This window comes from Euprymna scolopes, chromosome 5, assembly GCF_053919585.1.
Source record: "Euprymna scolopes isolate OS-2025 chromosome 5, ASM5391958v1, whole genome shotgun sequence".
In the NCBI taxonomy this organism is placed as follows: Eukaryota; Metazoa; Mollusca; class Cephalopoda; order Sepiida; family Sepiolidae; genus Euprymna; species Euprymna scolopes.
The window spans coordinates 20,261,583-20,288,929 of record NC_136486.1 but is presented as its reverse complement, the minus strand read 5'-3'; the positions used below and the strand labels follow the sequence as shown (position 1 = coordinate 20,288,929).

At 34.4% G+C, this 27,347-nt stretch overlaps 1 protein-coding gene across 1 annotated transcript in view; it reads right to left on the bottom strand.

Moving 5' to 3' along the window:
* The window catches only part of LOC145276724 (snRNA-activating protein complex subunit 3-like), a 61,119-nt gene extending 35,525 nt beyond the window's left edge, over nucleotides 1-25,594 (bottom strand). The window contains exons 1-2 of the mRNA XM_080127941.1: nucleotides 25,334-25,594; nucleotides 15,140-15,226 (exon numbers count right to left, since the gene is read on the bottom strand). Coding sequence (XP_079984067.1) covers nucleotides 15,140-15,226; nucleotides 25,334-25,530 — 284 coding nt within the window. The 5' untranslated portion in view covers nucleotides 25,531-25,594. The remainder of the gene's footprint in view (nucleotides 1-15,139; nucleotides 15,227-25,333) is intronic.
* Between the last annotated feature and the right edge of the window lie 1,753 nt (nucleotides 25,595-27,347).

The following is a 27,347-nucleotide window of genomic DNA, read 5'->3' as shown; positions in this document are numbered from 1 at the left end:
TGATCGCTCATCCCCCTCTCAGTACAGGCCAATAAGTCTCCTGTGCGTCATGAGTAAGTTGCTAGAATCTGTATTAAATACAGAAGTAATCAAACATCTCAACAAAAATAACCTTCTTAGTGACACTCAATATGGTTTCCGTTCTGCTAGATCTACAGCAGATGTCCTTACAGTTATATCGCATAGGATTAGCAAATCTCTCGACGGTGGCAATCTTTCTAGGGCAATTGCTCTTGACATATCTAAAGCCTTTGATAGGGTATGGCATAAAGGTTTACTTCATAAGATCGCTAGCTATGGTATAGCTGGAAAAGTCTTCTCAATTATTAAATCATTTCTTTCTGATAGATTCATAAGAGTAGTAGTTGAGGGGCAAAAATCAGAAGCTCACAATATTAATGCCGGTGTCCCTCAGGGATCCATCCTGGGCCCAACTCTTTTCCTGATCTACATTAATGATCTTCCAAATCATATCCTTACATCATTTGTAGACATTTATGCTGACGACACTACCATTTATGGTACCACATCTAAGACAGTAAACGAGCAAGTTCTCTCCAATTCTCTCTCCTCTGATCTTGAGCACGTAGTACAATGGGGAAAGGAGTGGCTGGTTACTTTTAATGCATCTAAAACCAAGCTTCTCTCTTTACATCATCAACATTCTAATCCACATTTGTCATCAATTGAAATGAATGGCTCTCGTCTTCAGGAGGCCTCAAGTTTTGACAAGCTTCTGGGCTTGACCATTACTCCTGATCTTAAATGGAACACGTATATCAAATCTGTTGCCAAGGCCGCTGGAAAAATGGTGGGATCTTTCTATCGATCCAGTAGATATCTCACTGCTGATGCTATTCTCTATCTATATAAGAGCCAGGTACGTCCAAGGATGGAATACTGTTGCCACATCTGGGCAGGAGCTGCTAGAAAGAACTTGTCCTGCCTTGATAGAGTTCAAAATAGACTTCGTAGCCTCGTAGGAGATGTCCTTTTCTCCTCCTTGCAACCTCTATCTCACAGAAGAGATGTTGCGAGTTTGTCTCTGATGTATCGTTATTTTCATGGAAAGTGTTCAACTGAGCTTCAATCTATGGTCCCCCCTCGCCAAACTTTCACAAGAAACACTCGTCTAGCTGTAAACACTATCAATAATTTCCCCCACTCTTTATCTGTGCCTAAACCTAAACGTAGATTCCATGAACAAAGCTTCTTTCTTAGAACTGCACGCCTGTGGAATTGTCTTCCGTTTTCCTGCTTTCCGGCTGACTACAATATGGTTTTGTTCAAGTCTAAAGTAAATAAGTTCTTGATGAGCCGTTCCATATAAGTTATTAAATTTACCAAATTTTCATTACTAATGATTACTATATTGACCAACTTCTACTGTACACTCTTTAACCCTTATCCTTGAGTGGCCTCTGGGCCTTGATAATGTGGTGATGCCTTTGTAAAAAAAAAAAAAAAAAAAAAAAAAAAAAAAAAGTTTTGATAATATTTTCTTTTTTTCTTTTTGTCCGAAAAGCTGTTTACACTTTGGGTTTAAAGTGCTATTGTGTGCTGAGTTTGTGGGGTTGGCGTCCCTTTTGTGTTGTGAGTATTGTAAATGTCCTGTAACCCATGCCACACACATATCTATAAGGATTTATGAACATTAGACGACACAAAGAAACTTCACTATATATACAATTCATCACATACCCCACACACTTTATATACATGTACATAAACATAGATCGTGCAAAATAATATAGTTGTTCTGAAAAAAAAAAAAACTTTACAGAAAAATGTTCAGAGAACTGAAAAGTAAAGGAAAAAAATTCATGAACATGTAATTATATACAGCGCCTTACATTATATATATATATATTTCATGTTTTTAGGGATACAAAATTTAAATATTGCAGTTAGGGAGGGAAGACTTATGATTCATGATTAAAAGTAAATTTATATATATATATATATATATATATATATATATATATATATATATATATATATATATATTCCTTTAATCTTCTCTCCAAAAAGGGGGAAAAAAGGGAACAGGAGAGGAAAGAAAGAGAAATGGGGAGCCAGCTGACCGATTTCAACCCTCGCTTCTCAAAGCTGTATCGAGGGAATTTTTAAAACAAAGAATGAAAAAGCGATTAAAATTGCATTTTATTCAATTTACGGGGAGAAAAAAAAAAAGTGGGAAAACGATTAAAATAAAACAGCGTTATAGTCGAATACCCTAGAGGCATTCCCTTTGCTTGCAAAGGGAAGGTTTTCTAAGTCGAACGTGAATAGTCTCCAAGATCTTAAGGTGATATAATGAATGAGCACGACTCAGAATAGATAAAGAGTCCGTGCTAAAGTTCGCTGCACAAGACGGGTTTTTAAGTAAATGATCAGTAATTGAAGACCTGCATGTGTTAGTAACAACGTCCGTTGCCCGGTAGATTCCATTTCTAACATGTTGTTGGATTCTATATATATATATATATATATATTATATATATATATATATATATAGACCTTATACCCCCACCACACACAATGCATTATCATGACTTGTTTTACTTGCAGCCTTCAACATTTTTGTAACAACCCCTGCTTCATTTTACAGCTCCACCATTTCTTTCTCAAATCTCATGGCTGACCTTGATAACCTTGATACTGCTTCCATGAAAATTCAATATTAAACAATCTCTCATCATAGCATTTCCAACGATTTGCTTTATTGTTATTTTCATGGCAAGTGCTCGTCTGAGCTTCAATCTATAGTCCCCCCTTGCCAAACTTTCACAAAAAACACTCGTCTAGCCAAAATCACAATCAATAATTTCCCACACTCTTTATCTATGCCTAAACCTAAATGTAAATTCCATGAACAAAGCTTCTTTTTTAGAACTGCACGCCTGTGGAACTCTCTTCCGTTTGCCTGCTTTCCAACTGACTACAATTTGTCTGTCGTAGCAATACACATGAAAAAATTGAAATAGCTTGAAATATTTCAATATTGGTATGCATAGAAAGAGCTTGATGAGCTAAGAAAGAATCTTTTTAAAATTTTTGAAATCTGATTAAAATTAAGGAAGTTATGGCTATTTTTATGCCTCACACGTTTGGATATTTTTCCCTCTTTAAGACCATATGCGTTTCGTCACATTTTTTGCACTACTTTTTCAGTAAAAATGTCATATCTTTGTTAAAACACAAGACTAAGAAATGAAATTTACCATCTAAGTGTATTTTTGTACAAGGAATCAGAATATGCAACTGAAAATCTCCCAAAGTTTATGGTTTCCAAATAATCTGCAGTAAATGTGCATAAATATGCAGCAATTCCTTAAAAATGCCATGTATCCATAAACAGAAAAGAAGTTGGAGAACTCAAAGTTGAATTGTAATGTGCTTTATGTACAAAAAACTTAAATCTAAACATAAGACCATTTAAAAATGAATATATTGCAATATTTCTTTGGTATTATTGTAGATTAACACCTTCTGTTTAACCCCACTCAACTCCTTCTGACCACCCCTCCAAAATGTGATTCTACCTTTTTAGGAAATTATGTATAAAATGCCATGAAAAACTTTAATGAAAGATAAACAAATTATTTTAGAATTGAATGTAAAATAATTTCCTATTACAGGTCATTCTAGCATTTTAGGGCAGTTAACTTTTTCTTTGTATGGGAAAATATGCATGCTTTTTTTTTTTTAGGATGATTATGTGTAGTTTTAAGAGGGTTTCTATGCAATGAAAATATAGGGAGGGTTGCCATTCGGTCTTTGAATTAATTGTAGGGCTAAGGAAAATTATGTGCGAACATACTGAAAACTTGACAGAGACAAAGCTAACAAAAACAATATTAGAGGGGGGAGCGGTTAGTTTCACAAAAATTTAATGTAAAATAATTCATCATTTCCTGGCCATTCTAGCATTTTAGGACAGTTAACCAATTTATTTTTATGTGTATTTTCTTTAAGGAAGGATCTATTTTTTGTTTGTTTATTTTAGATGCTTGTATGTGGCTTACAGAGGTATTTTGTTGGGGGGGGGGCTTGCCACTCGAACTTAGTGTTATTGTTAGGGTTAAAGAGTGTTTTAGGAGGAGACTTGCCACACATAATTTGTATTAGAGGTGAAATTAAGAGAGCTTTTTTTCAAAGAGAGCGTTCAAAAATTTGTTGATTTCTATTTTCGAGGTTGAAGGTGTTAATTCCATAGGCCGTTTATACTACGCTGGAGCAGGTTGTAAAAATATCTTTCGCTTAATAAGTAGAAAAAAAAAATAACGAAATAGAAAGCTTCCTAATTGTAGTTTGATGTGTTTTCTAACTGCTTTTAAAATTTCAAGAATATTGATATAGATTTTGAGGGTTTGTATTACTATACACATAGATTCAAAAAAGTTGTCAAAAAAACAAATATATAACAAATAAATGTTATCAAAAGCAAGTTACTTTTCTACCTAACTGGATAATTTTTTAGTGTTTTTATTTAATGTAACATGTTTATTCAGCTTGAAAACAGTGTTTACCAATGTTTTGGAAAATTTAAAATGGCGCCCGACTCTCTTGAAATGGTGAGTTTGGGGAAAAGAGTTAAAAATAAAAAAGTAGACAAAATACTGCTAGAAACTTGTTCAATATATGTTACCGTGACATAGGCTGACATATATTCGGTGAGTTTTTAACAGTATTTTGTATAGTTTTTTTTTATTTTTAACTCCTTTTCTCAAACTTACCGTGTCAAAGAGAGTCGGGCCGGGCGCCATTTTTAATTTTCCAATACATCGGTAAACACTGTATGTTTTTCGAGCTGAATAAACATGTTACATTGAATAAAAACACAAAAAATATATCCAGTTTGGTAGAAAAGTAACTTATTTTGCCTTTGATAACATTTATTTGTTATATATTTGTTTTTTGACAACTTTTTCGAATCTATGTATGAACGAGATTTTGATACTTATTTTGATTTTGAAAAAAAAAAACATTTGTGGCTGTTCGCAGTAAAACATTGTTTTAATTCGTTGTTCAAAACTAATTTAAAGAATAAAAGTGCATGCAAGCTTCCTAATTGTAGTTTTTGTTTTTTTAACCATGTTTTTAAATTTGACGAGCAATGTAAGAAATTGCAACAGATTCATAATGCCGAATTGGTTGGGATTGTTGTTATTATACATTCTGAAAACCGAATAGTTCTAAACTAATGTTATTCTGATAACAAAATAGCTCTCATTAAACATATAAGAACATTTATATTCATATTTTTATGTTTTTCTTAATTCGTTCTTGAATAAAAATTAAAGAACGCGTGTTGTTTACACTGTGCTGTGCTATGGCTGATTCTACAGGCTGGAGCTGCTGCTGCTGCTTCTTTAAAATACTAACTTCATTTGACCAAATTCAAGAAATAGAAACAATTTTTTTTTCGGGTAGGTCCTTTTAAATTATCAATTACCGCGGTCCTACTCAACATAAAATAATACTTTTAATTGATAAAGATAGTAAAAAGATTGATTTACTTACTACTGGGTGTCCGAAGAATTTTTTTTTTCAAAATGTTCAATACTCGTCATATTAAAGTCTTATTTTTAACACGACAAAAAAAGAAATGGTCAAAAATATTTCGGACACTTGACAGTATTAAGATTAACACCTCTTCTAATTGGTTCCCAAATTTCATGACGAAATTCTTCATACAATCACGGTACGGACCTTTAGAAAACAGGGGGGGTCATTACAAAACCTTACCGAAAACGCCATTTTATGACGTTCACATTTTTATCACTTTATTTGCTTAAAACTCTTAAAATATATAATGTACATTCATATTTATTAATTCATTTGAAAGTATATTCATTTCCGAACAAAACAATAGTAATTTGAAGACTTGAAGTGCTTTGGTTCAAAAAATATGGCTATTTTAGTAGAACTACCTTGAAATCTGTGATTATCCAAAGCGTTTTTTCGTCCGTGTGTATTACTACTTCAAGTCCAACGTAAATAAGTTCTTGATGAACCGTCCCCCTAAGTAATCCAATTTACAAAATTTCCACTAATTATGTTTACTACGTTATATTCACATTGACTAATGTATACCCATTAACCCTTATCCTCGAGTAGCCTACGGGCCTTGATAAGTGGTGATTCCTTCGTAAAAAAAAAAAAAGGAGTATTCTTCTTGTTCTGTTCATTTGTTGCTAGCTCTCCATTGTCATTTCAAATAATTTCCAACAATATCCATATTTATTTTTTCCATCTGTTCAGCTATCCGGAACACACCATTCTTCTGGTTATCCTTTGCAGTAAATCTAGAAACCTTGCTTGCTCATTTCCCATCTTGATTTTGTATATTGCTCTTCTTCTTCTTGTCCTCTTTGCCACCACATATCTTTGCCACCACATATCTTTGCCACCACATATCTTTGCCACCACATACCTTTATCCAATAAAGCTTTTCTTCACTCATTCCATCGTTTTCACACTTTTGTCTTTTTTTTCTTTTTACCACAAGCAAGGCACAATGCCACTAAATCATAAGAAGTTACTATTTGGGACCAGATTGCAGGAATACTATGTAGGGAGTTAAGCAGCATGATGTCTTTTCATCTTACATTTAAACTTCTGCATGTCAGTAGTAAAGGAAACAGGGACCAGGGAGAGAATACGAAAGTCTAGCAGTTTGAGGGAAGAACTATTTGAGTAGAAGTATTTACAGATCTCTACAGTGTAGGGGTGGGATTTTGCTGCTTTGTTGAAAATATTCATGCCGAGAGGGTACTAGTGCTTTGAGTTTATTAGACCACTTTCCAATAAAATTAGAATTAACGTTTTTGGCCAATTTTTCGCTTGGTCTATTTTGGCTGCTTCAAAGGGTTCTGCGCCCCTGTAGTTCAGTGTCCTCTACTGCTTGTGATCATACGCTAGAGACTGTCGACTGGAATACGAAAGCTCACCAGACTCTCCTTAATGCAATCACGAAAACGTTTTTTGGGCTTGCGCTGGGATCTTTTTCCAAGAAAGAGCTCACCATAGAACAACTGTTTTGGGAGTCGATTGTCTTCAAGTTGGATAAGATGACCCACTCAACGCATCTGGTTCTTAATAACAATGGTAGCAATACTGGTTGTTTTTGGCCTTTTTTAAGTCATATGTATCAGGGACAAAGCTATCCTACATTAAACCAAGAATGTGTCTAAGGCAGTGCTGATGGAACCTCTCGAGCAATTCTATATATATATATTCTCTCAATTCAAAAATTAACATACACCGAGATTCATGACTGCTTGTTTCACATGTTGGATTTTGTTTTTATTTTTATTCATCGTTTGAATTCATTTAATTGTATTGTAAACATCATCACTATCATCATGATTATTGAGGAATTCAACCGTTTTTAAACGCTTCTCTGAATTAAAAAATTAACAAACACTGACATTCATGACTGCTTGTTTTACGTGTTGCATGTGTTGGATTTGTTTTTATTTATTCATCACTTGGATTCATTTAATTGTAAACATCACTATCATCATGACTATTGAGGAATTCTACCGTTTTTTTTTTTTTTTTTTTTGCAAGACATACAAACATACATTCATACACACATTTAAACAGACAGGTGAAGTTTATATTATAGACTAGACAACCCGTGACCCGTTGGGTCACTCAGTGTTGAGAAATTATAGCATTTGCCTATCTCTTTCTCTCTGACTATTCAGGCGCTGCTCTCTCTCTTCAAATGTCTCTTCATTTCTGCTTTGCTTATCTCTTTCTCTCTAACTGCTTAGGCATTCTTCTCGCTCCTCTAGTGTCTCTTTATTTCTATTTCACCGATGTCTTTCTCTCTGATGGTTGAGGCGCTCTTCTCGATGCTCCTCCGTCTCTTTATTTCTATTTCGCCTGCTTCTTTCTCTCTGACTGTTGAGGCTTTCTTCTTGCTGGTCATCTGTCTATTCATTTCTATTTCGGCTGTCTCTTTCTCTCTGACAGCGAAGGTGCTGTTCTCGCTGGTCCTGTGGCTCTTCATTTCTATTTTTCCTCTGTCTTTCTGTCTGACTTCTTAGACGCTGCTGCCTTTCTTCCTGTGTTTCAGCATTTCTTCTTCGCCTGTCCCTTTCTCTTTGTCGCTGGAGGTGGATTTCTCTTTCTTCTTCAGTTTCAGTTCTTCTTCTTTTTGGTCTGCTTGGTCCTGCATCACAGCTTGGATTTTTATCAGCCACTTGTGGTCTTGTAACTTTGCGTTTAGGCATGATCTGAGGGGAAAATACATTATTTCAATTTTCTTCTTCATTAGTAGTAGTAGTATTAGTAGTAGGAGAAGTAGTAGAGTAGTAGTAGTAGGGAAAATACATGTCAACCAGTAATAGTAATAGTAGGATAAGGAAGAGGAGGCGTAGTAGTAGGAGGAAGAGGAGGTGTAGTAGTAGTTGTAGAGGAGAAGTAATAGTAGTAGCAAGAAGAGGAGGCATAGTAGTAGTAGTAGGAGGAGGAGGAGGAGGATAGTGCGCAAGCAAACAAGCAAACAACCAAGAATAACAGAGTTTTACTATTATATAGACAACATTTATTTCTTGTATAATGATTTTGTTGCCCTTTTTACACAATCTCCATACGATGGTATTAGGGTTAGAATAAATTATATTCTTCAATTGAATGCACGTATATTGGCATGTCTTGCGAATGTTAGGAAATACAATCAGAATTATTACACTGATGAGTTAGAGTTTATTTGCCAAATTTCCGTAAATGCTTGAATAGAGAGTAGAAAGTGGATTTTGATTTTACTTTCGGCAGTTGCGTAACTCTCGCTTCCCTTATTTTGTCCTTTAGTCCTCACATTCCATGAGCGATGTTTCTGATAAAGGGGGAAGAATTGCTGTTTTCTAAGTCAGAATCTATTCCATCTAACACTCATCATTGGCAAATTTTTGACCTTGAATTAGTATATTATTTCTTTAACTCCTTACATCAAGTGGTTTCATGCCTTGTCTGGAGCGATTTAAAAAAAAAAAAAAAGATTGCAGAATTCATTGCAAAAAGGAGAAATGATAAAAGTGTAACAGTCTATATAATGTGTTCATATATTTATGAGTATATACGAATGTATCTGTTTTCTGTTTGACATGTAATATATTTAATTGTCTCTAAGATATTGAGTACGTATATTTGAATTGTATATGTGATTGTCTATTGATCAGTGTATAAACAGGACATATAATAATTATGATAGTATTTATAATAATGGGGGGGGGATACACTTCTCGTTTGGGGGTTAACATTGGCCAACAGTGAAACATAGTTTTGTTTGTATCTATAGCAGCTTTATTTACCAATGTTTCCCCATTGTAAAGCTGCACGTTGATCTTAGATTTTTACTCTCAACATTTTCCGACAGTTTTCCCTGCTCGGAGCTATTACGGTGATGTGGCACTATTTCCTTGTGCCACTGTTTCTAACACACTCTGCAGCATGGACGGGTGGTAAATTGTCCATGAGCGTAGAGATACAAAGAAACCCCTTCCCATAATCCCCTTGCTATCTTTCTGTCTCTTTCCTGCACGACCACCATGATGTGAGGACGCATAGACTGTCTCTCCGTAAATGAGGGGGGAGACCCCCTCCCTCAACACTAGTTAGGGTAGGTTAGTTAGCTTCGAAAAGTCTATTATCCAGTTTCAATTGTAAAAATTAATTGTAAATTGTTTTTTTTTGTAATATATATTGTATCTCTAATGTAAAATAAAATAGTTAGTTATACCTTATGTATATTACAATTGTGTCGCGTGTCATTTTTCTTGTGTCTGCCATGAATGCCTTCATAAATGTCTGAAGTCGAAAGGCGGCCCTGAGGACAAAGAGATGAAGATTCCCACCAGAATGCCACCAGGGTGAAGAGATCATCTTGAGAAAAGAAAGCAGCCACACCCAGATCCAACATCTCAGGTATGATTTTCTTCTTACTACACAGACCCTAATGACTGGCCCATCTTCATATCTTCCCGAGACCGCTTTAAGACATTTACTATAACACGTCTGTCGGTCACACCCCAGTGACCGGCTGATAGTGGTATAAATGGTTGCCTTAAGACGCAGGATTGACCCTGGTATAAATGGTTGCCTTAAGACGCAGGATTGACCCTGGTTAATTACCAGACAGATCTCGTCGCATCTGTGTCGCAGTATAAATTATGCACTATGACCAAGACATATTGTTTCCCAGCATGGAAATAATTTCGACTCTTAAACCCACGGCACAACCAAAAATAACGACCACTAGACGAATCGAATAAAAAAAAATGGTCCACGGTCTTTAAAAACGGAAAAAACTATTATTTCTGGCAAAATTTTAAAAAAATGGCAGACCAGTACACACGCGCACAAAAAAAAAAAAACGCACTCAAAAAGGAAAATTCAGAACCTGGACAAAAAATTGTCTTGCACCTACAAAAAAAAAAAACAGTTTACAAAAGATCGATTTAAAAAAAAAGAGTATTGAAAGTAACCCTTCGAAAAAAAAGTAAGAAATGTGTCCCACACACAAAAAAAAAAAAAAACAGAGACGAGAAAAAAAAAAGTGTCTCTAGAATATGCAATATCTCTTTCTCTCTCACGCTTTCTCTCTTTCTGTCTCTCTCCGGATATATATCGATATGTGTGTATATCTATGCATCTTGTTATTACATGAAAAAAAAAAAAAAGAAAAAAATCCTTCAAACACGAAGCTCGAAAAATAAATTTAAAAAAAAAAAAAAAAGGAAAGAAAATAAAGGATACCTAACATTTTTTATCTGATCTTTATTTCAGGTTTATAAAGATATAGGACTTTTTAAAAAATTGCTTTTGACTTTGCAAGTGTTAGATTTAGATTTGAAAAAAATAGAACTTTTACATTACATTTTATTCCATGAACAGTTGATGTGTTTTTTTTTCGGGTTAGATTAGCAGTTAATGCCGAAACATATGTGGTTTTTTTGATTTGATTATGTTTTTTTTATTAATTTTGATTTGTCTGTTTAAAAAAAAGGAAAGAAAAAATGGATTGCTAAAAATGTGGATTACATAATGTGAACGTTTTTTTTTGTGTGAGAATGCCTTTAACAAAATTGTTCAAAATAAGATTGTTTTTCTATTTAGTTAATTGTTTTAAACTCGTAGAAATGTTTAATGTCTACCTGTCACTCATTTGTTTGAAACAATGGCCGCACATAGGAAGGAAGCGAAGATGACCTCGTCATGGTGTTTGTGAGGGTGTTGAGGGATGGGTGGTGGAACAATGCGACCTGCCTCTGTTTCTCTTCCTCTCTTTCACCACCTCTCGTGTTGTCTACCATTCTTTCACCCTCTGCAAGCTTTTTTTGGGGACGAGAGAGTGACTTTTAAAATCGAAGAGTTTTTTTTGTGAGATTACGTAATAGTGTTATGGGGGTGGTAGGGTGTGTAATGGCATCGCTCTGTCTCTATCCCCTTCTTTCCCCCTCATTCTCTCTCTCTACTCTTGTGTTTTAATGATTGTATAGCTAAACCCCCATGGCTGATTGCAGGAGGGCATATAATAACGAATTAACTTGGAGTTTTTTAAATTTTTCTACCAAGTTTAAAGAACAAAATTATTTATGCTTCGTTAAATTACATTAAGTGATGTCTTCAATTGGTTTTTATTAAAAATAAAAACTGAGACGATTATTCAAACAGCACTTAAAGTACTTTTTTTGAAGTCTTCGAGTGTTTGGAAAAGCCAACTGTTACATGATTACGTTAATTTTTTAAGAGTTCTCTGAGATGTTCATAGTTTTTCTTAAAGAAAAATTACGCTATTACATTTCGAATATTCTCTGAATTTTTAATAATTTCTAAGGAAATATTGTTTGACTAACGAAAGAGATTTTCCTGAACTCTAGATGATTTTAAGGAAGAATTATTCGAGCAAATTCTTTAATTGAAGGTTTATTTGAAATTGGACCGTATGATAGGGGTCCCTGAAATATTGACTGAGGAGTATATACGTAAAATTGAATTAATTATTAAGAAAAAAAAAAGATTTCCTCAGTCTAGAAAGATCTCTCTTTAATTGAAACTTTAATTTTTTCGAGCTGTTAACTATACAGAACTGGTCGTTAACTAATGTGACTCCCAGGTGTGGCGGGAGTTTATTAGTTCGAAATAATCCTTGTGAGTGAGTTTAGGAAAATAATTGCTTTTAAATGATAAAATAATTACTTGGAAAATAAAGTTAATTAACATGAAAAGTTTCTGAATTCGAAATGACCTGGATAATGGTCTAAAAGAAGAAATGATTTTTAAGAATCAATTAAATAACTTTAAATGTACACTGAATTTTAAAAATAATAATTACGAAATGAAAAAGTTTTGGGATGTCTCTGAATCTCATTGTGAAGGGTGAATTGATTCAAAATGAATTTTCTATGATCTTTTCGGAAGATTAATTTTAATAATGAACCAAATGTTTGGAATAATTTTTGAATTGTATTACGAAAAATGGGTCTATTCGAAGTTTATGACCTTTTGAGAAGATTGGTTTTTATAATAATAAATGAATTACTTTGGAAAGAAGTTAACTAACATAAATTGATTTTACCGATGAACCAAAATACTTGAAATAATTTTTAAATTTTGGAATTAAATTTTAATGATCTTTTGTAAATCAAGTTTTGAAAAAAAATACACATACTTTTTAAATGTACCCTGAAATTTGGGAAAAAGTTAATTATGAATGTAATAACTGAAATGCGTTTGCATTGTGTAAACAAATTCTAATTGTGACCGAGGTGCTCTGAAATGATTTTTTAAAAGTGTTTTCTTTTTAAGAAAAAAAAAATTGTTAACACCCTATTTCATTGATTTAATGTATACCAGGTTTCTGAATTGTTTATTTTTGGAATTTTTTTCCCCCTAATTGAGTATTCTAACTCATGAAGGCTGAGTGCCCTTCTTAATTAATTCTTTATATAATTAATAAATATTCCGTGGTGGATAGTTTTTATTGGTCGCTCGGCGGCAGACTCCTTGCTCTAACAGAATTAATTGGATTAGAACCTCTGAAGACCAAGGTTTTACTAAATCCATATAGGTCGGCGTGATGAGGTCACGTAACCCCGACTTATCTAAAATACATTATACTGGTCGCTGAAGAGAGCGTAAGTCCAGTAACTGAAGTAATAACTTGGAATACATATAGGTCGGCGTGATGAGGTCACGTAACTCCGACTTGGTTAAAATACATTATACTGGTTGCTGAAGGGAGCGTAAATCCAGTTACGAAAATAATGTTATGCAGACTAAATTAAAAAACGTATAGGTCGGCGTGATAAACTCACGTAGAATCCGGCTTAGTGAAATACGTATAGGTCGGCGTGATAAACTCACGTAGAATCCGGCTTAGTGAAATACGTATAGGTCGGCGTGATAAACTCACGTAGAATCCGGCTTAGTGAAATACGTATAGGTCGGCGTGATAAACTCACGTACAATCCGGCTTAGTGAAATATGTATAGGTCGGCGTGATAAACTCACGTACAATCCGGCTTAGTGAAATACGTATAGGTCGGCGTGATAAACTCACGTACAATCCGGCTTAGTGAAATACGTATAGGTCGGCGTGATAAACTCACGTAGAATACGGCTTAGTGAAATACGTATAGGTCGGCGTGATAAACTCACGTACAATCCGGCTTAGTGAAATACGTATAGGTCGGCGTGATAAACTCACGTAGAATCCGGCTTAGTGAAATACGTATAGGTCGGCGTGATAAACTCACGTACAATCCGGCTTAGTGAAATACGTATAGGTCGGCGTGATGAACTCACGTAAAATCCGGCTTTGTTAAAAAATATTATACTGGTTGCTTAAGAAAGTGTAAATCCAGTAACTGAAATCATGAGGTCATTGCCTCGATGGAGGGCGAGGATGATTACCCTCTCTGGTATTTGAAGCAGTATACCAGTCTACCAGGAGCCTGGTGGAAAAAATAACTTGCTTCACTGAGTTCCTGATGGAACGTAGAGCATGGGGACATTGATTGCTGACGGCCGGTTGACGCACCATTCACGGAAAATTAGGGACTTCTGAAATTTATGAATACTCATAAATTTCGGATAGCATAGGGAGGGATGTGGCACTATTTCCTTGTGCCACTGTTTCTAACACACTCTGCAGCATGGACGGGTGGTAAATTGTCCATGAGCGTAGAGATACAAAGAAACCCCTTCCCATAATCCCCTTGCTATCTTTCTGTCTCTTTCCTGCACGACCACCATGATGTGAGGACGCATAGACTGTCTCTCCGTAAATGAGGGGGGGGGCCACCCCCTCCCTCAACACTAGTTAGGGTAGGTTAGTTAGCTTCGAAAAGCCTATTGTAAAAATTAATTGTAAATTGTTTTTTTTGTAATATATATTGTATCTCTAATGTAAAATAAAATAGTTAGTTATACCTTTGTATATTACAATTGTGTCGCGTGTCATTTTTCTTGTGTCTGCCATGAATTCCTTCATAAATGTCTTAAGTCGAAAGGCGGCCCTGAGGACAAAGAAATGAAGATTCCCACCAGAATGCCACCAGGGTGAAGAGATCATCTTGAGAAAGGAAAGGAGCCACACCCAAAACCAACATCTCAGGTATGATTTTCTTCTTACTACACAGACCCTAATGACTGGCCCATCTTCATGTCTTCATGAGACCGCTTTAAGACATTTACTATAACACGTCTGTCGGTCACACCCCAGTGACCGGCTGATAGTGGCATAGTGAGCCATCTCTCTCTCTCTGACTGCCAACTCTTGACTAATTTCTACATGTCTCTCAAAAAAACATCCCCTCTAAATGACATCATCAACACGTATCATCACATGAGTGATCCCTGCTACATAGTCATCCGTGTTTATTTTTACTTATAAAATACCCCCCTCCCCAGTTAAAATTCCTGGGAACTATTTTAATGTAAATATTTTCTCAAGTTAAATACTTTTTTCGCTACGATAGTAATCTTTCTGTTATTCAAACACTTTCTTTGTTATCAAAATATTTCTAACCTAAACACTGACAATCGGCCATGCAGCAGGTTAACCGGTAATTCCTGAGAGCCAATAACATAACAAAAGTTTATAAAATAGTCGTCTTACTTGAGAGTCATCAGTTCAACATTTTCCGGAATTGTATCAGGATACCGTTTGATCTGGCTTGGTTTGCAACAGACGAGATTTTCTTCACTTGAAAAAGAAAAGAAATAACAAATAAAGCCCACATCCAGAATTGCCCCTATATTAAAAAAAAAAACAAAAAAAAAAAACTGTATGAACTCTTGGACAAAATGAAAATAGCATTTTTAAAAAAATTATATAAATTGATCAACTAATTTTATTTTTTATAAAGAAAATCATTTTTAAACAATTAAATATTTGTAAGGCATTACACAACAAAATTCTTGCAAGTTTGAATTGTCAAGTTATCTCTCTGTTTCTTGAGTGTTTTCAAAATAGCGGGTGAGACAGTTGCTCCTCGTTTACTCATAAAATTTGATTTTCTTATTTCATATATATTATTATAGAGTCGGAATTTCAAAAGTAAAAAAAAAAAGTATTTGGGTGCCATCAGCTTGAATCGAAACCGAAAGCAAAACTGTAGCATTCAAAGCTGGTGATGTTACCACTGTACCAATGTGACACGCATATGAACTGATTAAAAATAAAGATGACTGTACAAAAAGTATAACGATTTTTTCAATTTTGACTCCTTCAAACTATTTTAACCAGCTAAAGACCCATAAAACAACGGGCCATAAAATTCCAATCATTTGAGGTTCCTTACTGCTCCACAACTTTTAGTTTTGGAAGAGTTTGAAAATATGAAGACAGACAGACATAGTGATTTTTTTTAATATATTTTCGTTTTTATCATGGATATGTGCATCATACATGTGCATCATATAGATTTAAAAAAATATTTTTAATATAGGTGGACTTCTGCATAAGAACGTTACATTGTATTTTCTGAAACAAAACTAGTGTCAAGTTTTGAGTTAGAACAAAAGAAAAATGGAAGTTTTGTTATAGCCATTTGGACCTTTGGTAATTGCTCCAAAATCAAAAATTATACAAAATACTGGTGGAAACCTAACCAATAAATATCAATCGTTCAAAAACGTTTTAACATTATTTTGTTTAACTGGTTTCATTTTTGATCGATTATCAAGACTTGACATGGCCATTTTATTTTTTTGTTGTAATTCAACAGACTTGTTTAAAAAATAACAAAAACAAAAAACAAAAAAATAAACAGCTTAAAATAAATTAAATCACAAAAATAAAACTTATCCAGGTAAGTAGAAAAGTAATGTATCTTTCTTTTGTTGACATATATTTGTTGTATATTTATTTTTCCATCCTTTTCTTGTTTTGGTAAAAATCTAATTCTGTACTTTTTTGTTGCCATTCTTCATTAGCTGATCTGATCTGATTTATATAAATGCCATAGAAAAGCACAGTGCTGAAACAATTATTTAGAAACCCATTCTTAACATGGGTAGGGGAGGGTGTTCCTTAACTATTCTGTACCTCCACCTAACAATTTAATAAAACAAAAATACTGTAAGACTTGAGTTTACCTTGAAAATACTACCAAAAAATAGCACAGTACCTTTTCTGCATAAGCATTGAATATTTTAAAATGGATAAACATCAATCAGATATGACATTTCCAGGGCATTCATATATATCAGCTCACATCGGCTGATAAAGAATGTCAACAAAGTAGTACAGAACTTGATTTTTAACCCTTGTTTTGTTGGTTATTAGCATTTTAGCCCAGCTTTGCTCTATGTATTGTTCATACCTTTATATATATATATATATATATATATATATATATATATATATATATATATATATATATATATATGTATATATATTAAAAGGTTTGACTCATGTCCAGGTAACCTACATCTAAAATGTCAAGTGTTTAGACCCAAAATTGACGGAGGAGTTTAGTAAAGTCTGCAAAGATTAACTCTTTCAACTTTGAGCTTTTAGCAACCAAATTTTCGCCCCCAAAACTGATAAAAAACTTGCATGTCTGAATACCCTTTATGTAAAATTTCAAATGTTTAGACCCAGTAGAATATCTGAATAGTTTGCTAGAGACTGCAAAGGTAAAATCTTTTGAACTTTGACCCATTGGTAGTCAAATTTTCGGCCAAAATCTGATTAAAAAGCTTGCCCTATGTCTGAATACACTTTATGTAAAATTTCAAATGTTTAGATCAAAAATTTGCTGAGAGGTCAAAGTTTTTTAAACTTTGATCCCAATTTTGACCTCTTAAAATTTATTGTTTTGGGCTCAAATCAAGTTAAAAAGTTTGATCCATATCTACACCTAAAATTTCAAGTGTTTAGACCTGAAATTGGCAGAGAAGTTTAATAGAGGTTTCAAAGATCAAATTGTTGAACTTTGACCCCTTGTGACAGCCAAATTTCTGGCCGAAAACTGATTAAAAAGATTTTCCCAAATCTCAATACCCCTTATGTCAAATCTCTAGTCTGTAGACTGAAAATTGACAGAGTAGTTTGGTAGGGAAATGTACACACACAGACAATTTCGTTTATATATATATATATATATATATAGATTGTTTTTGATTGACAATTTCGGATTTCAATTTCTGCTGAATCAAGAAATAACAACCGTTTCTTTCATCAAGTCAAGTTTTTGTGTTAAGTTGATTTGAAAAAAAAAAACCCAAAAGAACAAACAAACCAAAAAACAAGCAGAAAAAAAAAGCAAACAAAAAAAAAAGATCTTATGAAAAAATTGATTACATTTTTGTGGCATTAACAGCTGATTTTGTCAACACATATCATCCTAAATATGCTTTTCAGAGAAAAAATGTTTTGCTAACAATATATATTGATTATCTGACGATTACTGTAAACTGAATGGTGGAAATGGATAAGGGTAAGTACATGTAAATTGCATGTTGCTTCATTACTTTTCAAACTTTAGAGTTTGGATTTCCGTTTCTCCTCGAATGCCCAGCAGCAGGGAGGTCTCTCTGCAGATTCCAACAGTGATCAGCCATCATGACTGCATCCCAGTAACCCTGATACATGATCTCCATCTCTTTCAGGTCCTGCTCATCATTCACTGAACACGGTTCTCAGGAAACCAGTCCATATGTGAAAATAGGTAGTACATCTTGGCACTCATGTTGCAGCCTAGATCTCTTAAAGCAGTCAGCATGCTGTCGACAAGTTCTGCATAGTTTCTGGCCTTATTGTTGCCAAGAACTGCATGCCTCTGGAACTGTCTTCCATTTTCCTGCTTTTCAGCTGACTATGATATGGTCTTCTTCAAGTCCAACGTAAACAAGTTCTTGATGAGCCGTTCCACTTAAGTTAAATTTACCGAACTCCCATTACTAACGATTACTATATTGTCCAATTTTATTACTGTACACTCTTTAACCCTTATCCTCGAGTGGCCTCTGGGCCTTGATAAGAGGTGATGCCTATGTAAAAAAAAAAAAAAAAAAATATTTACTACAAGAACAGATGCCTTCCATGTTTCCAGTTCCACTTTGTTTATTTTTTTAAACAACTTTATTAGTTTATTTTTGGAAGTATATTCTATAAAGAAAATAAACCCACTTTAAAAAGAGAAATTACGGGTTTTTTATATTTTATTCACAGTTTTGTGTTAGGGGTGCCAAAAATTCCCCCAAAATTCTGATACACCTAGAGCCGGTGTGCAATAGTGGGAAGAGTATTCTGCCTCTGTTCGTCAGAGGGTCGTTGATGATGTTCCTTCCTTTGCAACACACAGACCAGCCCTTCTTAGTGTATGCCAAGCACCATGTTTTGGAAGAATTGGAGATTTTATGACTTAAAACTGATCTCTTTTCGACAAAATCATCCAAAACTATTGGATCTGAATAATTATTATTAAAATAATAATTTCCAATCAAAACAATTATTCGACATGACCTTTTACTCCCACCAACTTCTAAAATGCTAAAATGTAAAAAAAAACATGGTCATGACTCAAAAATTTGATCTGATTGAGTAAACCCATTGACTTTTGGATTCAGCGTATCAGATTTGTCTCAAATCAGCTGGAAAAACACAAACAACAAATTTGTTGTTGACCAGTATTATTTTTCAAATTCAGGGTTCATACAGATTTCAATGTTCATTTTCAAGGCCTTTTCCAGACAAAATTCAAGTTTTAAAAACAAAATTTGATATATAAACAATGATATAACTAACCAAAAATCTTAATTGACAGCAGGAAAAATCATGGTTCTTATGCAGTTTTGTTACTGCCATAAATCTAAACTTTAACAAGCATTTCCGGTCAGATAACGGAAAGAATCAGGATAAGCAGGTAACCATCAAGTAGTTTTGCGATAAAGGGACATAACTCTTACAATACAAGAAATTAAACACTTAAAAGTAAAAGCAAGTTTCATGATAAAGGGATGTTACTCCACAATAATATGATGCAATTTCAGAAGAGAATGTATTTCATTTTTATTTTCAGTATTTAATAAATATTTTAATGGTATCCTTTATTAATACTTAAAAATACCATAATAGTATTTATTTTGATTTCATTTTTAATATTGTAACAAATATTTTTACAGGACAGAAATATGATTTTCAAGGCTGTTTTAAGACATTTTCAAGGATTTTTTCAAGGAAATAATAGAAATAAGGCTTTTTCAAGGCAAAAGTCAAAATTCAAGGACTTTTCAAGTTTGTGTGAACCCTGAAACTAACCGATATTTTTAGTCAGCTAGAGAAAAAAAAAAAATGAGAGGCAGAAAAACAATAATAAACAGGTGCTTGTACAAAGAAATGCGAAAGATCGATTTTTTAAAACAGGGGACATAACTCAGATTGCTTATTTTAGATTACTTTCAATTTTTGCAGCGGACCTCAATGAGAATCACCTCCTCCCCTACTTTTTTTTCTGTTTGAATTTTGCAATTTTTCAGTGGATTATTATTGATTAGACACTAATATACCAGATTATTTAAAAAAAAATATTTCGACATTTTCATGATGTGCTCAGTTTTTAGTTATGTTATAGTAAATCGATCCCCTATTTTGTAAACATGGAAATTAATTATTGCCCTTTGATTTTTTATTTCTTTTTTTGTTTTTTCTTTTCTTTCTTTCTTTTTTCATTGGAAACATGTGAGAATTAAGTAGTACCACTACCTCCAGAAACCCAAGATAGGGATTAATAAAGAAACTTAGTGAATCACCAATACAATATGCCCAGGAACATGGAACAGATACATCAAGAGCATTGCCAAGGTTGCTGCGAAGAAGGTGAGCTCTCTCTCTACCGTGCTAGAAAGTTACTTAAGCCTGAAACTATCCTGTACCTCTACAAGGCCACCATTCGCTTATGTATGGAGTATTGTTGTCACACTTGAGCTGGTGCATCTGCTACTAGTTTCTCATTCCTGGACAGAGTTCAAAAGAGAGTTGCCAAACTGTCATCTAAGCTTCAACCTCTGTCCCATCGTGAAATGTTGCATCCCTCTGTCTGTTTTTACAAGTATTTTAATGGTGGATGCTCCGATGAACTACAAGCCCTTGTAACCCGCTCAACGTAAATACCCCCAACAACAGCAAAGTACCACACCTACACAGTAGAGAGATCCCTAATTATAAGACTACTCTAATAGTTTCTTCCCTAGAACTACTACACCTTGGAATTCCCTTCTGAGTTCCCAAACTGTACTAACATGCAGAAGTTCAAGTGTAATGTGAACAGACATCTTGCTGCTCAACTCCTTACATAGTATCGCTGCAGTTATGTCCCAGATAGTAGCCCCCTACATCAAAGTGGCACTGTGCCTTGTTTGGGGTGAAAATGTAATTAAAAAAAAAAAAGAAAACAATTCATACCACAAAGCAAGGTTTGCTCATGTAGCCATGACATGTCCACGCAGGCATATGCCAGAGCCAAACTAGATAACTTTAGCTGGAGATGCTGCCGTTGCAAGAGTACAATATCTTTACGGAATGGTAAATTTTTTGAAAAAGCTAAACAGAAACTGACAATTTCAACAATCTTACAAATAATGTTCGACTTCATTTGAGAACTTCCTGTCACATGCTTAGCAAATGGCAATAGCATTTAAATTCAGTGATATGAATATTGCAGAGATGTATGCGCCAGTAAAATACAGGGAACTGATTGGCAGCCCAGGACATGTAGTCCAAATCAACCAAAGTCTGCTTTTCTAAAGGAAAAAACCATGTTGGTAAAATCACTAAATGACCACTCCCCCTCAAAAGACTTTTACAGAAAATCCTAGACCGCTCGGCCACAACACTGGAACATGTTATTTCCGAATGTGTTACTGCTGGCTCAACTTTTCAGGTAGAGGAGCTATTCGATTTTGGGAAATCGAGGCTATATGCACGGGATCGTCAACCATTCCGAAAATTTTGTGGACCCCATCGCTGGTGTTTGCTAACAATATTGAGGCCTACTGGTCTTGCATTAAAAGAAGATTAAAGCGTGTATTGGGATCAGCAGGAGATATGAAATGGTCTCATGTCAATGAGGCCATGTATTGAGCGGCATACAATATGAAAAGCGAAAAAGGACTTAAAAATTTCGAAATATTTCTATAGCATCTTCTCAAAATTTATAGCAATTAAAAAAAAATGTTAAAACTCCAAAAACTTACTTTTCATAAAAAAACTAACAAAAAAAACAAAAAACCTTCAAAACCTCACTTTTCATCTGTATTTTTCATCAAGAAAAAAATAAACATGGTAAGAAATTCTGCAGAAATAAGCAGGATCCTCATTGGTCAGTTTGACCGCCCACGATTTTGTTTGAACCTATCAGATTGATTGTTGTTACTAGCTGCCAAGTTGTATTTTTGGCGCTATTTTTATGTTTGGTCGCCTCAGTTTTCACAAAGACAACAGGTCGAATGGACATAAGAAAACTCACTCGAGGTATGTAGCCTTAAACCCCTTTGTCTCACTGAGACGTATTAATGCCCTAACGTGGGGCAAAATGTTATCCTTTGCAAACACCAACGCCCTTATGTTGGGTGAAATATTGTATTCTTCGTACATTGTTGTGCTCTACAATTGATTGACTTTCTTCATGACTTGTATAATGTATCTTCGAGACGAATTTAAGGTCTACATTTTGACCTGCCCTTTGTCCACCATTTGGATGGTTATTTACTCCATGATGACTACCGGACTCTCAGCATTCATTCTTGGAAGGCATCACTTAACTCATCGACTTGTTGCAACTATTCTTCGAACAATGTAGCATCTTGAATCCTGCAAACACAAAGATAAATTATGAACTACCACCCTTATGGGTGTTACCAGCTCTATTTCAGCAGGAAGGCTAAAGATGGCACATCTTTCGCAATTTGGATCTTTTTAGTTTAATAAAATTTACGTTGAAGTTTAAAGGTGAGCCTGTTGTGATTGTTTGCTTTCTTTCATTCTGCCAAGGGCAAAACCAAGGTGAGATAATATCTCAAAACATTTCTAAATTACAAATGCGGTTCATGTCATTTTTATTTTCTATCCTTTCTTGTTACTTTCTTTTGATTTTCCTTGCGTGTTTTGTTTACAAAATGGGAGATTGATTTACCAGAACGTTGTAACTAAAAACTGAGCACCCCCTTTCAAATGTTTAAATTGATTTTTTTTTTTTTTTTTAAAGAATCTGGTATATTAGTACTCAATCATTAATCATCCATTGACAACAGGTAAAATAGTCTGTTAGTTTTAACGCTGCAAATTATGATATGAAAACAGAAACGATTTTCTTAGTAATCGCATAAAAACTACATTTTGTATTATTAATGTCAGCAACTTTGTTACATTAAAATAAAAATTGTCACAGCTTTCTTTTTTAATGTTTTGATTTAATAAAATATCGTTGTTTGATCATCCTAAATTATGAGATAAAAAAAAATGAACGAATCTGAGTAAAAGAGAGTTGTCGGTACTTGTACCGTTTAATCAGGACATTAAAAAAAAAATGAAAATATCGAAAAATGTTATATTGTATATATCTGTTATGGAATGAAGTTCTCTGAAAAAAAATTTCACCAAATTTGATCAAGTAGTTTTTTTTTTTTATAGCGGAAAATCAATTTGTTATGTGTAAGAAATTCCATTTACATAGCCATGTTTCTTGTTTAAGTTGCCTACACAGTTCTAGTAGACGGCCTGTGATTGGTTACTTTGAATGAATCAAGTTAATTACTTGGCACCCCCTTTTTGTATCATGGTTTTTCATTTTTCAGTCCACATTAAACCACTCGGCAGCAAGGACTCATCAATGGCCGCTCTGAGATGGAGCTGACACAATTTCTTCATGTTATATCACCACCAAACTGTTGGTGAACAAAGGACTTATATCTCTACAAGCAGAGACACCTTTATATTGTGCCGAAGATATCCTAATTACAGGATGGCATCCTTTGAACATTTTCTTCATGCTTATATCTATTATATATATTGGAACTTTTCTCAATTCAATTAGAGTCCCAAGAGATTTGCTTTATGCCTAATTATAGGCAGCAGCATTCTTGCCAAGAACACCATAAATTATCATGGATCCTTTCGAGGAAATGAACTAACACTCCACCAATAGGAGTTTAACTACCGGCTTCCTGTTTAGGGAGGCAAAACTTGCCCACCATTTTGCAATGGACTATATAATAGGACCAATAACTTTTCTTTGCTGTTATTATTGAATAAATTTTGAGTTTAAGGTATGGCTTTTGTAAGTTATGAATTTATTTTGCCTCTGCCAGGGAGTATTGAGTATGTGAAAATTAAATTTCTCACATATGATTCTGATTAAAAGGTAGCCATGTTTCGATTTTTAAGAAGAAAAGCTATTTAAGATGGGGGAGGGAGTGTCGGCGCTTAGACCGAGTTATCTCCCTGTGGCATGTTCTAAATATCCAAACATGGCTACCTTTAGTGCGCCGTAATATAAATGTGTTTTTCCGCTGTAAAAAAAAAAAAAAAAAAAAAAAAAAAAAACTACTGCATCAAATTAAGTGATTTTTGGTAAATGTTTACTTTAACTACAACAGAACAGCGACCAATAAAGTTTGTTTTTTTATAGGTTTTCGGGGTCGCTGACAACGAATCTGATATTCAAACCCGTCGCAAATTTACCGTTTGCATGGTATTAACCCTAGAACCCTCGCACTATTTTGTGCCAATTCACCGCCATCGTTTATGCTATTCTTACATGATGCGTTCGCGCATGGACGCGCGTAGTAAGGTGACTTGTCACATCGCGGAAGAATTTTTAAGCAGACATTTAAATAACAAGAAAGTTTTCAAAACCAAAATGTAGTTCATTTTTCTGTATTACGTAGTTTTTGATGCTTTTTAATTGATCTAAAAACAAATTAAGTTTTCACGAGCGATTTACAAAAACATTTTTATTTTTCGTTTTTTAATTATTTTTTGCAGGGGGTGTATCATCAATTATAGAACTTTTACAACATTTAAGAGGTGTTTCTGCAGTTTAATTTACCGTTTTACCGTAAGTAAACGCGCCGACATACACCGAACAGAAGAACTGTTTAAATTTCACAAAAATTCTGTTTACATTGGGGGGAAGGGCGGTGAGGGGCAGGGGGAGGGATGGGTGGTGTCTCTCAAAACAATGACCAATTGTAAAACAGTGCCAAAAATTCTAACTTCAGAATACCGGTTAAAATGGGTGGGGGTGATTCTCGTTCAGGTTCGCCTTTTCTTATTATTAATTTTGGTAAATGTTTCGTTTAGGTCCACCTCCACAATTTTCTTTAAAATGACGACATTTATAGGTTTTTGACTATGCTGAATACGAAAATCGCATTGAAATGTTGCAGAGATAAGTAGTTATCAAGATAGAAAAAAATGCATTATGCACGGTAATTTTGGCGGCCATTTTTTTACGCGCATGCGCGCGCGCCCTAAGCAATCAGAATTTTACACGAAGGAAAAAAACCAAGATGGCCGCCAAAATTACCGTGCATAATGCATTTTTTTCTATCTTGATAACTACTTATCTCTGCGACATTTCAATGCGATTTTCGTATTCAGCATAGTCGAAAACCTATAAATGTCGTCATTTTAAAGAAAATTGTGGAGGTGGACCTAAACGAAACATTTACCTTAATTTTTGTTTGTTCAACTGAATTATCTCCCTTGTTTTTTCTCGATCTGTCACCTTTCTTTGTACAAACACCATAAACTTTACGAATAACCATTGCATTTGTAAGAACTTGACTTAAAAAGAAAAATTACCCGCAACGTTGATTGAGAGTTTCTAAAGCCTCGTCATCCAAACTCATCATTGTCTTAATATGCTCATCCACTGTGTTATTATCACGAAAGTCAAAATTAGACATTTCTGTCCATGAATTAATAAATTCTGCCACATTAACGAGCTCATTGTAAAGAACTTTGTCGTCTTCGTTTCTCTGACAATATAGATAAGCCATGTTTTACTATTTTTCACTTAACACCGTTTTTTTAAGGCGAATTTACGAAACTAAATTTTAAAAGAAACCGGTGAACACAATCTCTTTTCTTAAGCCATGGTTTCGTAAACTCACCTTCTTGAACAGGCATAAAATAAAATAATTTAATTTCTTTATTTCACATCTTCTTTTTTTTTATTTCGATCATATTGTCTAAAAATTTGGGTTATCTATAAGTAATCAGCTACGACGAATAATTGCTCTGTTTGTTGTAGCGGTGACAAGTCAAATTAGTATACCGCGTAAATTGTTCCTGTTCTTGCATATGTCTTTTTCGCGATTCGTTCTGTTTAATAAAAAAAAAAAAAAAAAAAAAAAAAAAAAAAAAATTAACCGAATATAAAATACATTATCTTGAAAACAGATTCATTAGCTGAGATATCGAAGAACCCTGAGTTTATAAGTTAAGGGCTGTGAATTATTGACGAGTCTGAAAAAATGTAACCAAAATTTCCTCGCTGGTGCGTATTCAGAATGACACTTATGGCAGCAATTATTAAAAGTAGAGAAAATGCAGAAAAGTCTATATGATGTATATACCAGTCATGAAACGAAAATGAAATATTCCCAAAATCACGTAATTTGATAAAGTAGTTTTGGTATTTTTTTTTACGACGTGATCCAACATCGTTTAACCCCTAAAAAAAAAATGAAGATCTACTTTTTTTTTTTTTTTTTTTTTTTGCCCAATACGTTTAAACGTTCTTTATAAAAAATATGAAAGAAGAAATTTGAAAAAAAAAATTGTAGAGTGGGGAATCACTTTTCTATATAAATTTAACATAAAATAAGCACATGTCACCCCTAACATTTGTTCAAGTATTGCGGGAGGGGGCAAATATGACAAATTTAATTTTTTTTTTGCAGAAGGATTACATGTGAAACATAAAATAATGATATATTTAATCAAAATTTTAGTAGTGTGGCAAGGGATTAAATTAAACCTGGCACTAGTGTGGTTTAGTGGCTTATCGTTTCCCTCGTAAGAATAATTGATCGGTGCCTCTTAACTCCACCAGACTTAATACACATCGGATATGTGAAGTTCCTTTTCCTCAAATTGACGATCCTTCTCGATGGCATCCAAACGGATTACCCACATAGAAAACAAAACAAAACTTCCTTCATGTTTCAGTAACAGTGCGATTACGATGGAGAGGGACACTGACACTCTGTCATCGACAGCAGCCATGCAGGTCATACTCAAAATCTTGCCTTTTTGGACATATGACCCAACGTTGTGGTTTGTACACATCAAGGCACAATTTTATACTCAGTGGATCCATAACAAACTAACGAAGTTCAACCATGTCGTGGCCACGCTGTCACACAAAGTCATGGCTTAGGTCAGCAATCTAATCATGGCACACCCTGGTCAACCACCTATGACAATTTCAAAACAGAACTCATCAGAAGAACGATGGACTCACAGCAGAGGAAGAGCTCGGGGGCAGAAAACCCTCTCAATTACTAAGAAGGATGAAACAACGATAAATTTTTACAACGTGCCCCAGCATATTATAAACACTGCAACATTTCCATGTTAAGAACGGCTTTCGGAATAAGCCCCCCCACCCCCCAACCTCAATAGCCTTTCTTAACATGGAAAGGTTGTTTGTCAGTACTGTCCAGATTTCAGATGATCCTAGCGTCTTTCAAAGACACCACGGTTGAGGAATTGGTGGATCTCGTGGATAAAATTACGGAAATCACCATTTCCGTAGCTCCAATGCATGTTCGTGCCTCCAGAGATCCTCTCCCCGAAGCCATAAACGTCC